Here is a 17137-nt window from a genome sequence, read left to right as displayed (position 1 = left end):
AACTAAAGACAGTGTTCTCAGCATATCTTTGTTCTTACAAGGTTCTTACATTCATTTACAATATCTTCTGGTCTGAGGACCGATTAACATTTTATGGCCCCATCTTTCTTTCTATTGATAAAGGTTTAGTCAATCAGAAAACTTGTTTCCCCTTAAGATCTACTTAGTCTTAAGACAGTGATAAAGTTACATTCTTACATAGGAAGGACACAATGATTTATAACAAAGAAAGAGGAGTACAGTGATCTATAACAAAGAGAAAATTCATCAACTCAAAAGTCTAGTATTGCTAACATCAAAACTATGCTATTTCTTTTTCTATATTCCAATTACATTGATTAACATGCTCCCAGGTGCCTAAGAATATGGAGGCCTGGCGGCAATCATTAACTCAGCAATGAAACCCTTCACCAACTTTATTTTTATCTTTAGAAAAACCCTATACTAACTAAGAGTTTCAAAATACTCCAAACTCTCTGTGCTGTTTATGGTTGAGAGGTTGTAAACAATCATGTACGTAGTAGCAAGAGTGTGGATAATTCTGTCACACAAGCTAGTCTGCCAGCAGAGAGGTTTTGGGGCTGAAACATCCTTGTCATGCCCAGGAGATTTATTAACTGGAGTCCTAAGTTAAGTCCTTTTCAGAGAGAGGTGGTGGGGGATAGTCCCCTGTATAATGTCAGAAGAATAGGTGAAAAGCACAATGCAGTAAGGCAGGCAGACTCTGGTTTTGGGGCAGACGCACGAGCAGATCCAGCAAGGCTCCCTTAAGGCCCGACTTGCCTTTGCCTGTCCAGCCCCTTAACCTCATGACCTTTGCCATGGGCGGAACTATATGTAAAAAGAGAGATAAAGTATGCAAATCCCACTGGAGCCCTATCTTTCCTAATATCTTACTCATTGCAGGTACTTGAGAATGCGAAGTGCTTTCCTGGTGGTTCTGCGGTAAAGAAGCCACCTGCCAGTGCAGGAGATGCAGGTTTGATCCCTGGGTGGGGAAGATCCCCTGACAAAGGGAATGGCAACCCATTCCAGTTTCTTGCCTGGACACAAGAGCCTGGCAGGCCACAGTCCATGGGGTTGCAAAAGAGTTGGACATGAGTTAGCAACTAAACAGCAGGAACGACAGAGACCGGGAAGGGGAGCAGGGCGGCACTGTCTACCAAGTGTGACCCGGGGTCTGGCCTATTGGTTTCGTGCAGCTTGGATTTCAGAGTAACCACAGGGCCTGTGGGCAAAGAGCAGCCTGGTTTCACAAAGAGGAGTTCACATGCACACTGGCAGCCTCCCAACCTCTCAGACCCGTTTCTGCAACACGAGACCCAGACAGAAAGGGCTGGGTTTCACGAACACCAGCTCCTACCTGTTTGCCTTAGTGCAAGGTCCACATCACAAGCCTCCACTTAGCAATCTCTGCAGAAAACATCCCTAAAGGCACTCAGCAAGACACCACCAAACTGACTGCATCTAAGACAAATTTCATCATCTACAGAGTGCTCCTCTTCAGGTGTTCCTGCAAAGCTTGTGTGAAGACAGCATTCCAGGTAAGTACCCGTTCCAAAAAAAAAAAGGATAATCATTGCTCTGTGACATCTTCTCCACTTACGTAAGACAAATCAACGTGCTCATATTGTCTTATGCTCAGAATACGATGATAAGTATAAGGAAAAGGAATAGCTTCAACTTAAGAAAAGTGTATCTGGCCCCTATTCTGGAAAACGCAACTTGTTAGGCACCATGAAAAAAATCTTGCATTTTCCAGATCTGAACTAATAAAGGAATGAGGAAAGATCTGGGCATTTCCCGGAAGTGTGTGGGTAAATGGAGCCCTTAATATGTGAAGACGACACTCTCAACATCACCCTGTTTAATCCTTCTGGTCATATTTTAAGATAGGCAGCATTTTGTCTCCTTGAATGATAAGAAAGTTGTACTTCATGTCAGAGAGGAAATGAGCAGATGAGTAAGGACAAGAATACAGAACAGATCTGCTGTGAAAAACTTGCTTTAAAGAATTCACTTATACTGCTACTATCACAATCCATTCTTTTGCATTCTCTGTTGAATTTATGCCTGCGTATGTGGTGTCTGAGCTGTTTTATGGCCTACATTTTCTCATTTTATTTTAACTGTCTCTCGCCTGTCCCTATGTGTGAAGAATGAGGTGACTATCGTGGAGGTGTGTCAGTTTACATTTCCTTTCTCAGTGGCTGCACACTGCACTTTTGTTCAGTCCTTGCTCATGATCATGTAGCTTAATCAGTTTCTGCTGAGAGCATTTTTTCTTCCTTTTGAATTGTTTTCTTTGGCTTAATTTCTTCTTCTGGGAATAACTACATCAAAGGTTCGGATTTCACTCCCCAGGACACTGCCTGTTACCCAGTTCTGCTGCTCACGGTGAGCGTGTCCAAAGCCCTTTAGTCTGTCCAGATTCCTGTTTTGGTTGCTTTCAGTCTACTTGATTTATAAATCTCAGGCTCAGCTGTTTTCAGTCTACCCACCAAGCATGGTTGTTGGTTCCTGTGTGCATCCTTGAAGGATGGTTCTAAAGTCTATGCTTTTCAGGAAATATGGTGATATTACACCCCACAGCTAGTTTAAAAACTTTACTGAAGTATAGTTGATTTATAATGTGTTAATTTCTGCTGTACAGCAAAATTATCCAGTTATACATATTGAATACATATATATTTTTATGTATTCCTTTTCACATTCCTCTCCACTATAGTTTATCACAGGATGTTGAGTATAGTGCCCTGTGCTGTATGGTAGAACTTTGTTTTTGACCCTGACATCCTGTATGTAATAGCTCACATCTGCTAACCCCACACTCCCAATCCTTCTCTTCCTGACCACCATCCTCCCTTGACAACCGCAAGTCAGTTCTCCACGTCTGTGAGTCAGTTTCCGATGCACACGCACCTTCCCTCATGTCACATTCTAGATTTCACTTCCGGGTGATATCACACGGTGTTTATCTTTCTCTTTTTGACTTTCTTAGCATGATAGTTTCTAGATCCGTCCATGTTGCGGCAAATGGTATTATTTCGTTCTGTTTTATGACTGAATGCTATTCCACTGTATATGTATATATATATATATATATATGCGTGCGCATGTGTGTCCATGTATCATATCGTATCTTCCTTCCACTCATCTCTCGATGGGCGTTCAGGGTGTTTTCATGTCTTGGCTTGTATAAACAGCGCTGCTGTGAACAGAGGTGCATGTATCTTCCTGAGTTATAATTTTGTCTGACTATATGCCCACAAGTGGGATTGCTGGATCAAAGGGCAACCCTATTTTCAGGTTTTTGAGGAATCTCCATACTGTTTTCCATAGTGACTACATCCATTTACATTCCTACTAACAGTGGAGGAGGGTTCGCTTTTCTCTACACCCTCTCCAACATTTACTATTCGTAGACTTTTTAATGATGGCTATTCCGACCTCACCCCACAGGGGTCATTTTATACTCAGGTAACTTCCTTGTGAATTGCCTCGAGATAAAAGGTAAGATTAGCCTTCAGGAATGCTACCCTTTTTAAAGTCCTAAGACCTTCAAATAGGTCTTCTCTGGTGGCTCAGTAAAAAGATTCTGCCTGCCAATGCAGATGACACGGGTGATACCCCTGTTCCTGGAAGATCCCACGTGCCATGGAGCAACCAAGCCTGTGACCACCGCTATTGAGCCTGTGCTCTGGCACTCACGCGCCCAGAAACCATGCTCTGCTACAAGAGACGGCACTGCGGGGAGAATCCCACGCACTGCAGGCAGAAACTCGCGCACTGCAACGAGAAACCCATGCACTGCGGGGAGAAACTCGAGCACCGAGGGGAGAAACCCGCACACCTCAGTGAGAAACTCGCGCACCTCAGGGAGAAACTTGCACACCTCAGGGAGAAACTCGCCCACCTCAGGGAGAAACTCCCTCACTGCAAGAAGCCCGCGCACCTCAGTGAGAAACTCGCGCACCTCAGGGAGAAACTCACGCACCTCAGGGAGAAACTCACGCACCGCAGTGAGAAGCTCGCGCACCTCAGTGAGAAACCCACCCTCCTCAGTGAGAAACCCACTCACCTCAGTGAGAAACTCGCCCACCTCAGGGAGAAACTCGCGCACCTCAGGGAGAAACTCGTGCACCTCAGGGAGAAACTCTCAGACCTCAGTGAGAAACTTGCGCACTGCAGTGAGAAACCCAAGCACCTCAGGGAGAAACTCGCACACCTCTCACCTCAGGGAGAAACTCCCGCACTGCAAGAAGCCCGCTCACCTCAGTGAGAAACTCGCGCACCGCGGTGAGAAACTCGCGTACCTCAGGGAGAAACTCGCGCACCTCAGGGAGAAACTCGCACACCGCAGTGAGAAACTCGCGCACCTCAGGGAGAATCTCGCACACCCTGGGGAGAAACTCGCGCACCCCGGGGAGAAACTCGCGCACTGCAAGAAGCCTGCGCACCTCAATGAGAAACTCGCGCACCTCAGGGAGAAACTCGCGCACCTCAGGGAGAAACTCGCGCACTGCAGTGAGAAACCCGCGCACCTCAGGGAGAAACTTGTGCACCTCAGGGAGAAACTCGCGCACCTCAGTGAGAAACTCGCGCACTGCAGTGAGAAACCCACGCACCTCAGTGAGAAACTCGTGCACCTCAGGGAGAAACTCGCGCACCACAGTGAGAAACTCGCGCACTGCAGTGTGAAACCCGCGCACCCCGGGGAGAAACTCGCGCACTGCAAGAAGCCTGCGCACCTCAATGAGAAACTTGTGCACCTCAGGGAGAAACTCGCGCACCTCAGTGAGAAACTTGCACACTGCAGTGAGAAACCCACGCACCTCAGGGAGAAACTCGCGCACCTCAGGGAGAAACTCGCACACCGCAGTGAGAAACTTGCGCACTGCAGTGAGAAACCCGCGCACCTCAGGGAGAAACTCGTGCACCTCAGGGAGAAACTCACACACCTCAGTGAGAAACTCGCACACCGCAGGGAGAAACTCACGCACTGCAGGGAGAAGCCCGCGCACCGCAGGGAGAATCTCGTTCACTGCAACTTGAGAACAGCTCCGGCTCGCTGCAACTAGAGGAAAGCCTGAACAGCAACGAAGACCCAGTAAAACAAAAATTTAATAGATAAATAAATTAAAAAAAAAATCCTCCCATACACAACAAGGGTCTGGACTTTTCTTCAAGACATACCTACCAAGGTACAAAACAACTGGAAACCTTTCCCATGTCCAGCATATATTACCTACTCAGTACATATGTGTTGATTGGATTAATCAACCTCTATCTATGTCTCTGGAAGGCAGAATTACTAAACAGGTAAGTACAGCATTTCTTGCATCAAATCATCCTCATCACCCACTTACTGAGGGCATGTTATGTGCCAGATGACAGAGGATGAGATGGTTGGATGGCATCACCAACTCAATGGACGTGAGTTTGAGTAAACTCTGGGAGTCGGTGATGGACAGGGAGGCCTGGCATGCTGCGGTCCATGGGGTCGCCAAAAGTCGGACACAACTGAGCGACTGAACTGAACTGAGTGCAAGAAACGTAACAGACAGGATAATAAATAAGATGAGGTTCCTGCCCCAGAGGAGAATACAGTCTGGAAAAGTAAACTCTAGCCCAGAGTAACAAGTTTTGTAATGCAGGTGTGCAAAAGCACTTACTAGAGCAGAGAAAAGGGAGTGATTGTCCTGTCTGAAGTAAGAAGTAAACAGGGATCACCGTCCAGTAGAAATTATCACAACGTTGTAAATCAGCGATACGCCAACAAAAAATTTTAAAAAACAAATACAATGTGAATGAATGAGCCAGGTCTTTGACACACAGATCAAAATAGACATTTCATTTTTAGGTATTGAAAATGGGACTATGTATTTGTGTGGTTTTTCTATATCAATATGCATATGTTGGTTTATAACTGGAGATGATTAGACTATACAGTGTATACACGTGAGAAATAAAAGAGATACCGAAGAGGGCTCTGGCAATCAGCATAGAACTTGCTACTCTTGCTCCTGAATCTCCTCCAGCTCCTCTCACTCATGGCTGTTTCCCGGTTGTCTCACTAGGCTTAGGTGTCTTGCACAATGTTCCTGTTGCAAGGCGCCCAGATGCTGCAGATGCTGGAGAAATCCTTGAGGAAGAGCCTTCCTGTGTCCTTAAAGGTGAGAATGGCAAATTCTTGGGGCGTTTTCCCCTTGAGGAGTGAGGCCTAGGAAGTTCCTGCGAATGAAGAAGAGAGACTAGTGTTTGCTGAGTGCCTATTCTGTGCCAGGCCTTAGAGCATGTTTCCTCTGGTTTAGTGTGCATAACCTCTCTGGAAGATGTTCACTGTTATGCCCACATTACTGCTGTGAAGATGGAGGCTTGGTGAAGTGACTTGCCTGGTACCCCAGATAGTGAGCTGTAGTGCTATGGTATGAACGTAGGAATGCCTGAGACCTAACATGGCTTTTTTCTCCAAGTTGAATCAAAAAGTGTTCCCTTGCTCCTTTTCAAGAAACATTCCATAATAGCACTGGGAATTTGCCCAGAGCTCTCCTACAAAATTAGCTAAGACAGACTGTATGTTAATTTTTAACTTTTTCTCCCTAAAGGAACTGTTGCCAGATCACGAGCCTCCTTTGAAATTACCAATGAATCAATTTCTATTTGACTTCAATTTCCAAGTTTCTCCGAACATACTGCACATCAGACTATTTTGATAGTCAGGCTGACACTGAGGATCTCTGTTCACCTAGTACAATTGATCAGAAACGTTAGGATTAAATAGGGAATACTCATAAACGCCCCCTCCCAGAACTGTTCCGTAGCAGCTCTACTGATTGGCTGAGGTCCTCGCCTGTGCTATTCGTTAGCAATGAAAGGGATGGTGTCCGTTCCAGGGGAATTTAAATGCAACCATGTGTCTGTGGGGAGTTTGAGCAAACTCTGGGCCATCATGAAGGACAGGGAGGTCTGCCGTGCTGCGGTCCATGGGGTTGCAAAGAGTCAGACACGACTGAGTGACTGCACAACAGCAACAACGTGTGTGTGTGTGTGTGTGTGTGTGTGTGTGTAACAATCGTTTTTCCCTGAGATATTTTTTGTTTTTAGGCCGAATTAGAAACTCGATTTCTACTGTTTTGTCAGACACTCCTACAAGATGCATACAGTTGAGATTAGGTAAATGCATTTTTCACCCCCTCACTCTCTAATAGATTTTTCTGCTTCTTCTTTCAGTATAAAGGTGGAAAATGTTAGCAGTATTTTATTTCTAGATTATATGGCTTCATTTATTAGAAATAGACTAATGGGGGTACTCCCTAGTGGTCCGGTGGTTCAGACACCACACTCCAAGGCAGGGGGCCCAGTTCCGATCCCTGGCCAGGGAACTGGATCACACGTGCCAAGCAAAAGGGGCACAGGCAGCAACTAGAGATGGGCATGCTGCAACTTAGACCTGGGGCAGCCACATAAATATTGAAAAAGAGAGAAATAGACGAATGAAACAACTCACCCTGTCTTTAAATTACTGCCTGAAAATGACTCCAGATCAACTAATTTAAAACTAAAAAAACCACCCCCTTCAGTGGATCCAACTAAATACGAATCTGTTACCTAGTTTTAGAGAACTTCTTTCACTTGATAAATCCTCAAGATCCAGGCAGACTCTCAGAGAAACAGTCAATTTTTCTTAGCGATAACATCAGTTATACATTTTAAGAACAATTGCTTAAGATATTTTTTATGGTGAGTAGCAATTTTTTAATATTCTTCAGCCTAAAACTTTCTCCTCAGGTTAAGTGGACTCCAAACATTTCAAGAAAACTGTTGGTGGGTCCTAAGGGCCCTTATTTGGAGCATCTCTGTGTTAAGAAAAGGTGGTCCTCTTGGGTCCCCAGCTTTCATGAAGAAATAGCATTTGTTGTATATTAGAGATGCACATTTTACCCTAGTTCAAATCTACAGTAGTTATTTGCCAGGTACTTTTAATGGAACTATAACCTGGAACTCAATACTTGAGTCTCAGTTCAGATAATGTCCATATGTCCTTCTAAGTGTTGGATATTCAGTACATTTTATTGTGTGTGTCAACTCCAGTTGAGTCCATTTAAAGTAGTTGCCTGACTCACTATGTTCTGAGTTCAATAGAAAAAAATGTTTTAATTAATTCAGCCAGAGGAATAAGAAAGAGTAACAGTTACACATATTTTCAGATCTTGTAATGAATCATATATTAATATAAAATGGTTTTACAGACTTCCCAGGTGGTGCTAGTGGTAAAAAATCCTGCTGCTAATGCAGGAGATGCAAGAGATGCAGTTTCGATCCCTGGGTTGGGAAGATCCTCTAGGGTAGGAAGTGACAACCCACTCCAGTATTCTTGCCTGGAGAACCCCATGGACAGAGGAGCCTGGTGGGCTGCAGTCCATGGGGCTGCAGAGAGTCAGACATAACTGAGCGACTAAACACAGCACATAAAATAGTGTTACAGCCCCCAAATGCCGAGGTGTAAAAACACCTGTATTTTGTCAGACCCCACTCAATGTCCATTCATGGCTGAAAACAATAAATTTGGGTAATATCAGTCAACATAGACTTTGCTCCTCTTTCTCCATGATCTAACATCAATAGTTCACGTGAGGTGGAGAGTGGTAGGAGGGAAAGATGTTGAAAATTCTTTGCTCATCATTAACCACGGTAGAAGTCGTTCAACTGGATAACTTTTTTTTTTTTTTCACCTCTGGTCTCTGGCAGTTTCCATACTGGTATCTGCAGAGGTTTCATGTCCACAAGAGTCACGAGGCCCATGGTAGAACTTATTCACTGCTGCATTCCCCAACCCCCAAACAACTAGAGTGTTTAAGATCCATGGGTGCCCTCATGCATTCTCTCCTTGCTTTTCCCTCTCTCTCAACAGCCTGTGCAACACGGTGGGGTTGGGATTCCAAGAATGGACTCAGGCCACTGGATTCCACAGTCCATTCTCTTGAGCGTTTTGCTGTAGCCTTTGCTTATTGGTGGGAGAAAATTGCCTTTCCAAGGGGTTATGAAGACATGTGAAAGAGTTTTAAACATGTCCATAACCTTTCAACTAGCAATTACCTTCTGAATAATGTAAGGAAATAGCAGGTGCCCATGCAAAGATATCTGTGCAGGCATGCTCTTTGAAGAACTATCTGTTAAAATGAAAATTTGGAACCAGCTGAAATGACCTTTAACAGGCAAAGGTAACAAATGAACTGTGGTATTGATTCCATATAATGGAATCCTCTGCAGCAATTAGAACCTAATTTAAAATTTTTTATATTTATGAACATAGAAGTACTTCCACGATTTAGTCAGTGGGGGAAAAGATCATGTATCTGATCATCTTATGTTTGTAAAACTGTGTATGTCCATGAAGTTCTCTGGTGGCTCAGATGGTAAAGAATCCACCTGCAATATGGGAGACCTGGATTTGATCCTTGGGTTGGCAAGATCCCCTGGAGGAGGGCATGGAAACCCACTTCACTATTCTTGCCTGGAGAATCCCATGGACAGAGGAGCCTGGCGGGTGGCAAAGAGTCAAACAGGAGGTGTCAAGAGTCATTGAGGTGGCAAAGAGCTAAACACAACTGAGTGACTAAGCATAGCACATGGGTATGACTAGAAGACAGTCTGGGAAAGGATAACAATAAATCCTACCAAAAAAAAAAAAAGAGTGATGTTCTTAAGATCACTAACTTCATTTGTCCAAATATTTTGCCATATGCATGTATGGTTTATACTTGTTGTTCCATTGCTCAGTCGTGTCCAACTCTTTGGGTGCCCATGGACTGTAGCACACCGGGCTTCCCTGTACTTCACTATCTCCCAGAGATTGCTCAAACTCACCTCCACTGAGTCAGTGATGTCATCCAACCATCTTCTCCTGCCCTCAATCTTTCCCAGCATCAGGGTCTTTTTCAATGAGTAGCTCTTCACATCAGGTGGCCAAAGTATTGGAGCTCCAGCTTTAGCATCAGTCCTTCCAATGAATATTTGGGGTTGATTTCCTTTAGGATTGACTGGTTTGATCTTCTTGCTGGTCAAGTGACTCTCAAGAGTCTTCTCCAGCACCACACTTTGAAAGCATCAGTTCTTTGGTGCTCAACCTTCTTTGTGGTCCAACTCTCACAACCATACATGACTATTGGAGAAACCATAGCTTTGACTAGACAGACCTTTGTCAGCAAAGTGATGTTTTTACTTTTTAATATGCTGTCTATGTATGTCATAGCTTTTCTTCCAAGGAATAATCTTTTAAGTTTATGGCTGCAGCCCCCATCCACGGTGATTTCAGAGCCCAAGAAAAGAAAATCTGCCACCGCTTTTGTTGTTTCCCCATCTATTTGCTATGAAGTGATGGGACCAGATGCCATGATCTTAGTTTTTTGAGTGCTGGGTTTTAAAACAGCATTTTCACTCTCCTCTTTCACTTTCATCAAGAGGCTCTTTAGTTCTTCTTCACTTTCTGCCATAAGGATAGTGTCATCTGCATATCTGAGATTATTGATACTTCTCCTGGAAATATTGATTCCAGCTTGTGCTTTATCCAGCCTGGCATTTCATGTGATGTACTCTGCATATGAGTTAAATAAGCAGGGCAACAATACACAGCCTTGATGTACTCCTTTCTCAATTTGGAACAAGTCTGTTGTTCCATGTCCGGTTCTAACTGTTGCTTCTTGATCTGCATACAGATTTCTCAGGAGGCAGGTAAGGTGGTCTGCTATTCCCATCTCTCAAAGAATTTTCCAGTTTGTTGTGATCCACATAGTCAAAGGCTTTAGTGTAATCAATGAAGCAGAATTAGATGTTTTTCTGGAATTCTCTTGCTTCTTCTATGATCCAATAGATGTTGGCAATTTAATTTATACTAGATGGGAAGAAAAATTTCTCATTTCACTTTAAAAAAGAAAAAGGTTTCATGTGGAGATTTTTGACATAGATGCACTATTTGTCTTTTTTCCACTATAAAATTTCATGATTCATAGAAATAAGCCTTGTCCTGATCAAAGAAGGTACTTTGCCATCCCTTCCTGGTAAGCCGACCCCCTCACTTTCTCTGCACACTGCAGGTTTACGGGACTGTCATGCACATGAACCATGGAAATCCATTCAACCTAAAGGCCCTGGTGGACAAGTGGCCTGATTTTAGGACAGTAGTTATCCGCCCTCAGGAACAGGTAAGGGGCCAAGGGCAGAATGAATGTGCTGTTTATCTTTGCTGTGTGCCTAGCATGTGCCTGGCAGTGTGGTGAGCATTGGAGATATGGAGATGAAACGCAGTGATAGTGAACAGGTCCCTCCCCTCAAGAACCTCAGGGTCTGGAGGGAAACATAGATAGATAAATAAATTATAATTTAGCATAAAGTGTACAAGAACAGAAAATGTACAGCATACAAAGAAATCACTGGTGAAAACTGATGAGCTATGGAGGCTGAAGATGGAAGTTACAGAATCAGGTGAGAGACACCTCTGAATGGATGTTTCATCGGAACTGGATTTGGTTGATAAATACATCTTTGTTAGGTCAAAAAAGAATGGAGGACATTCTAACCAGAGAAAGTGGCAAGGACAAAAATAGGAAGCTATAAAACAAGACAGGTGATTATAAAAGCAAACTCAGACTTTCTGTATGCATTTTGGAAAAATATTAAAAAGTAGTAATATAAATAGTTCATACATTTCAAAGACAAAACATTCTAAGTTCATTAAAAATATCCAGTAAAATTATAGCTTTATAAATACATAAATATACTTTTCCTGAAAATAATGTTATTTAAAAACTGGAAACAAAAAAAACATATTTAATGAATAAGTTTATATTGATAAAAACTGAACTAAAATAGAATTATTTAATCTTTTATCTTCAATGGGATATTAAGAAACAAAATTTGTTAATGGTGTAATTGCTGAGTTGTGAATGTATTTTTGTGAAACATATTCCAAACATTTTTTAAATTCTATAATTCTGCACTAGCTGTTATGTTTTTCTGTGACTTTTTCTTCCAAATAATCTCACCCTTTTTAAAAATAATTTGACAGGATTTTTCTACATAAGTGATTTCATTGTTTTTCTGTAATTACAGTTTATTCAACTAGTGTAATATTGTACATAAGCATTTCTAATAGGTTTTCATCTTCTTTGTCCTAATTAAGTATACATAGAAATTTCAACCCAGAATTATCAATATTGAGATTTAATATTGTCATCCTCTAGTTGGTATAATCAACAAGTATTTGAAATAAGAAAAATTTATTCTTGCAACAGAAACTTTTCCTTGTCAATTGTTTTTATCCCTGTTGAGGAAATGAAAATATAGAAAGTGGTTTCTAGATAGTTGTGCCTTTGTTTGAGTGGAAATTTTGACACAATGTATATAAGATTCTTCATTTTTCATCATAATTTGAATACATGAATAATTTATAGCTTATACCTCATAGTTTAAATGATTCAGAAAAATTTGTAATGCACAAATACAGACAGCAATATTTTAGTACTTAAAAATATCACAGTTTAGTAGATTTTAGGGAAATAAGTATTAAAATTATGAAAAATAAGAAGTTTATTTTGTCCCCCATTTCTTTATGATAACAGGACATGAAAGATGACCTTGATCACTACACTAATACTTACCATGTTTACTCTGAAGATCTTAAGAATTGTCAGGAATTCCTTGACTTACCAGAAGTCATCAACTGGAAGCAGCATTTGCAGATCCAAAGTAAGTAACAGGAATGGGCTCCCATCTCCATCCTAGCAATTTCTTCTTGTCATCTGTCCTTTCTTCAAGCTCCAGACCCTCAGCCTGCTGTCAACACTTTTGTTGTTGTTGTTCAACTACAACTGTACATGTAAAGGGGAAGAAACACCCTCCAAGCTTGTATGGGCTTCTATAGAGGACTGTACATAGTCCCCGGATAGCCAAGGATTTGTGCCACATTTTGCCGACATAAGCCAAATGTCTTAGGATGGTTGGGTATCAGAGCAGAGCTTGCCCCAGGGACTTTCCTGTGGCTCAGCCAGGAAAGAATCCCCCTGCAATGCAGGAGACCTGGATTCAATCCCTGGGTTGAGAAGATACCTTGGAGAAGGGAATGGCTACCCACTCCAGTATTCTGGCCTGGAGAATCTATACAGTCCATGGGGTCACAAAGAGTCAGACATGACTGAGTGACTTTCACTTCACTTGCAGACATAACCAGGGTGCCTTAGGATGGTTGGGTATCAGAGCAGAGCTTGCCCCAGAGACTTCCGTTCTTAGCTCACCTCTCAGGTCACAGAGAACAGGTGTCATGGTTATGAGCATCCCCTCCAGAGTCAGACCACCTAGCATGGCATTTGCCTGTGACTTTGCTACGTGATCCTAGCCAGAGACATTATCTGAGATTATGATTTATGTATATAGAATTGAGAATGATCAGTTCAGTTCAGTTGCTCAGTTGTGTCCGACTCTTTGTGACCCCATAGACTGCAGCACGCTAGGCCTCCTTGTCTATCACCAACTCCCAGAGCTTGCTCAAACTCATGTCCACTGAGCCAATGATGCCATCCAACTATCTTATCCTCTGCCGTCCCCTTCTCTTCCCACCTTCAATATTTCCCAGCATCAGGGTCTTTTCAAACAAGTCAGTTCTTCGCAACAGGTGGCCAAAGTACTGGAGTTTCAGCTTCAGCATCAGTCCTTCCAATGAAGGACCCAAAACACAGCAGTGTTGAAAAGATTCAGTGAAATCTTGACCAGGAATTGCTGAGTACAATGCCCAGATGTTTCAGTTCATTTCACTGCAGGTGGGCTGGGCTTGGCAAGGCAGTTGTTCTGTTGGTCTCCTCTGGGTTTACATATGCAACTGCAGTCAGCTGATGGTTGGGCCATGGGCTGGTTTCTCTGGCATGGCCTCATGTATGTCTGAATGATGGTCTGACTGTCAGGGCTGGCTACTTTGTGGTCATACCACTGTAGGCGCACACGTCCTCAGCGAGCTAGCCTAGGCCTATTTATGTGGTGTTGATCTCAGTTCAGTTCAGTTCAGTTCAGTCGCTCAGTTGTGTCCGACTCTTTGTGACCCCATGAATCACAGCATGCTAGGCCTCCCTGTCCATCACCAACTCCCGGAGTTCACTCAAACTCACTTCCATCAAGTTGGTGATGCCATCCAGCCATCTCATCCTCTGTCGTCCCCTCCTCCTCCTGCCCCAAATGCAAAGAGATGGTGAGCCACACTGTGCAAGCATTTTTGAGCCCCTCCCTGCATCAATATACCCTTTCCCAATTGGTGAAATCCAGTCATATGGTCAAGGTCAGATGCAGTGCAGGAGGGGGGACTATTCCAGGGAATGGACACAAGGACATGTGGGCAAAGTGAGGACCATTCCTGCAATCATCTCTGCAATCATCTACCATACTGGAAACACAGTAAGTTCTCCATAGATGGTGGCAACTATAATGATAGCTCACCTTCTTCGGTCATCAGAACCACATGGTTATGTAGCCCAGCAAACTTAGGTCTTGGTATGACCATGACTGAATGAATTCCTAGACATGTTTTCAATTTTGTAAAACAAGGAAAATTGCACAGATCTTGACTACATAACCCCAGTCATACAGCAGCAACACCAAAGCGTGAGGGGCTCAGACCTGTCCAACTCTCTGTGACCCTATGGACTGTAGATTTTCAGGCTGCTCTGTCAGTGGAATTCTCTAGGCAAGAATACTGAAGTGGGTTGCCATCCCTTTCTCCAGGGGATCTTCCCAACCCTGGGATTGAATCCGAGTCTCTAGCATTGCAGGCGGATTCTTTACTGGCTGAGCCACCAGGGAAGCAGCCCCAAGCCCACCCCCAAAGTTCTCTGTCTATAAACCCTCAGATACTCCTACTCCACCGGAGAGCTTTTCCTTAGAATGGACTTAAATCATGGCACGTCTCCTTATAATCCCATCTAGGTACACAGTCCAGCCTGAATGAAGTAATACAAAATCTTGCAGCCACGAAATCCTTCAAAGTCAAGCGATCAAAAAACATTCTCTACATGGCATCTGAGACAATAAAGGAGCTGACTCCATCCCTGCTGGATGTAAAGAACTTACCAGTCGGAGATGGTAAACCCAAGGCCATGTGAGTTTGATAATAGCTACTCTGCACCACTTACACCTCTCATTACGCAAGCAGCCTCCAGCCTTCTCTGCCTGCTTTTACCCTGGCTCCCCACAATCCATCTTCTTCAAAGCAGCCAGAATAAGCTTCTTTTTAAAATGTAATACAAGCCGTGTCTCTCTCCTGCTTAAAATAGGCCACCAGGTCGTCTCCTGTGGAGCAAATCAGACAGGCCTATGCTGCCCTCTCTCACCTGTCTTGCCCTTCTAGCTCACTCAGTCCAGCAGCATCAGCCTCTTTCTCATCCTCCATCCTCACAAGCTCAGCCACAGTCCAGGACTCTTTGCCCTCTCTCCTCCGCCTCCTCTGTCTCTCAGGATAATAGAGGTGGGGACAGATGCAAACCTCTAAACTCACAGACTGTGCTTTTCTCTTGGAACACCCACAGAGACCCAGAAATGTTTAAGCTCTCGTCTGCAGATCCTAGCCATGCGGCTTTGGTGAACAGATTCTGGCTTTTCGGCGGCAACGAGAGGAGCCTGAGGTTCATTGACCGCTGTATCCGGAACTTCCCCAACTTCTGCCTGCTGGGGCCTGACGGGACCCCTGTGTCCTGGTCCCTGATGGACCAGACGGGAGAGATGCGGATGGCAGGCACCCTGCCTGAGTACCGGGCCCAGGGGCTTGTCACCCACGCCGTCTACCAGCAGGCCCAGTGTCTGCTCAAGCGGGGCTTCCCTGTGTACTCTCACGTGGACCCCAAGAACCAGATCATGCAGAAGATGAGTCAGAGCCTCAACCACGTGCCCATGCCCTGCGACTGGAACCAGTGGAACTGCGAGCCTCTGTGACTGGCCCTGAGCGGGAGCCGGGGTGGGAAGGCCTGAGGACGTGACAGGGGGGCAGAGTGGTGGAGGGGAGAATAAACCGCGGCTGCAATCACCATGAAGGCGTGTGGGTGTGATCACCATGAAGGCGTGTGGGTGTGGTCACCGTGAAGGCGTGTGGGTGTGGTCACCGTGAAGGCATGTGGGTGTGGTCACTGTGAAGGCGTGTGGGTGTGATCCCTGTGAAGGCGTGTGGGTGTGATCACTGTGAAGGCGTGTGGGTGTGATCCCTGTGAAGGCGTGTGGCTGTGATCACTGTGAAGGCGTGTGGGTGTGGTCACTGTGAAGGCGTGTGGGTGTGATCCCTGTGAAGGCGTGTGGGTGTGGTCACTGTGAAGGCGTGTGGGTGTGATCCCTGTGAAGGCGTGTGGGTGTGGTCACTGTGAAGGCGTGTGGGTGTGATCCCTGTGAAGGCGTGTGGGTGTGGTCACTGTGAAGGCGTGTGGGTGTGATCCCTGTGAAGGCGTGTGGCTGTGATCCCTGTGAAGGCATGTGGGTGTGGTCACTGTGAAGGCGTGTGGGTGTGATCCCTGTGAAGGCATGTGGGTGTGGTCACTGTGAAGGCGTGTGGGTGTGATCACTGTGAAGGCGTGTGGGTGTGGTCACTGTGAAGGCGTGTGGCTGCAATCGCTGTGAAGGCATGTGGGTGTGGTCACTGTGAAGGCGTGTGGCTGCGGTCACTGTGAAGGCGTGTGGCTGCGGTCACTGTGAAGGCGTGTGTGCTTGGGGCCCCAGGGAGGCCATGTGAATGGCCAACAGGCCCAGTTCTGGCCCTGCACTCAGGTCGTGCCACGCTCGCCTCAGAGGTCTCCGCACGAGCAGCGGCCGGTCCTCCTGTGGTGGGTGCACACATTCTGATCCCCACACTCCCAGCACCCCTGCCAGGCTTTTTCATCAGCCACATGTTGCCCTGAACGGATTCCCCTGGGACTCTTGGGGGGGGCAGTGGGGAGAGCCCCACCGCTTTGTCCAGGGAAGGATAATACCTCCTGGCCTTTATGACCTAGTCCTGAGTTTCTGCGGCTTTTCCCTTAGTGAAGAGCAAGCAAACCACTTGCTAGGTCTGCAGCGGTCACCTCTCTTCTTCCTGCTTCACAGCTACATTAAACACGTTACACACAAGGATACATGA

At 45.0% G+C, this 17137-nt stretch overlaps 1 protein-coding gene across 1 annotated transcript; it reads left to right on the top strand.

Moving 5' to 3' along the window:
* Positions 1-1263: 1263 nt before the first annotated feature.
* On the top strand, positions 1264-16023 carry LOC138092525 (glycine N-acyltransferase). The gene is made up of 6 exons (XM_068988519.1): positions 1264-1544; positions 6081-6176; positions 11097-11204; positions 12621-12747; positions 14968-15139; positions 15567-16023. The coding sequence occupies exons 2-6, from the start codon at positions 6099-6101 to the stop codon at positions 15967-15969; spliced, it is 888 nt and encodes a 295-aa protein (XP_068844620.1). The 5' UTR covers positions 1264-1544; positions 6081-6098; the 3' UTR covers positions 15970-16023.
* Positions 16024-17137: the final 1114 nt, after the last annotated feature.

Source organism: Capricornis sumatraensis, chromosome 16 (assembly GCF_032405125.1).
Source record: "Capricornis sumatraensis isolate serow.1 chromosome 16, serow.2, whole genome shotgun sequence".
Classification (NCBI taxonomy): domain Eukaryota; kingdom Metazoa; phylum Chordata; class Mammalia; order Artiodactyla; family Bovidae; genus Capricornis; species Capricornis sumatraensis.
Note: the sequence above shows the minus strand (reverse complement) of the source record. Positions and strands in the feature narration are given on the sequence as shown.

Excerpts from the sequence above, each read along its gene's own strand:
- LOC138092525 (XM_068988519.1), top strand. The coding sequence starts at position 6,099 with ATGTTCCTGTTGCAAGGCGCCCAGATGCTGCAGATGCTGGAGAAATCC. Across the intron at positions 11,205-12,620 it reads TTATCCGCCCTCAGGAACAG|GACATGAAAGATGACCTTGA; the intron begins GTAAGGGGCCAA and ends TTATGATAACAG. Across the intron at positions 12,748-14,967 it reads GCAGCATTTGCAGATCCAAA|GTACACAGTCCAGCCTGAAT; the intron begins GTAAGTAACAGG and ends AATCCCATCTAG.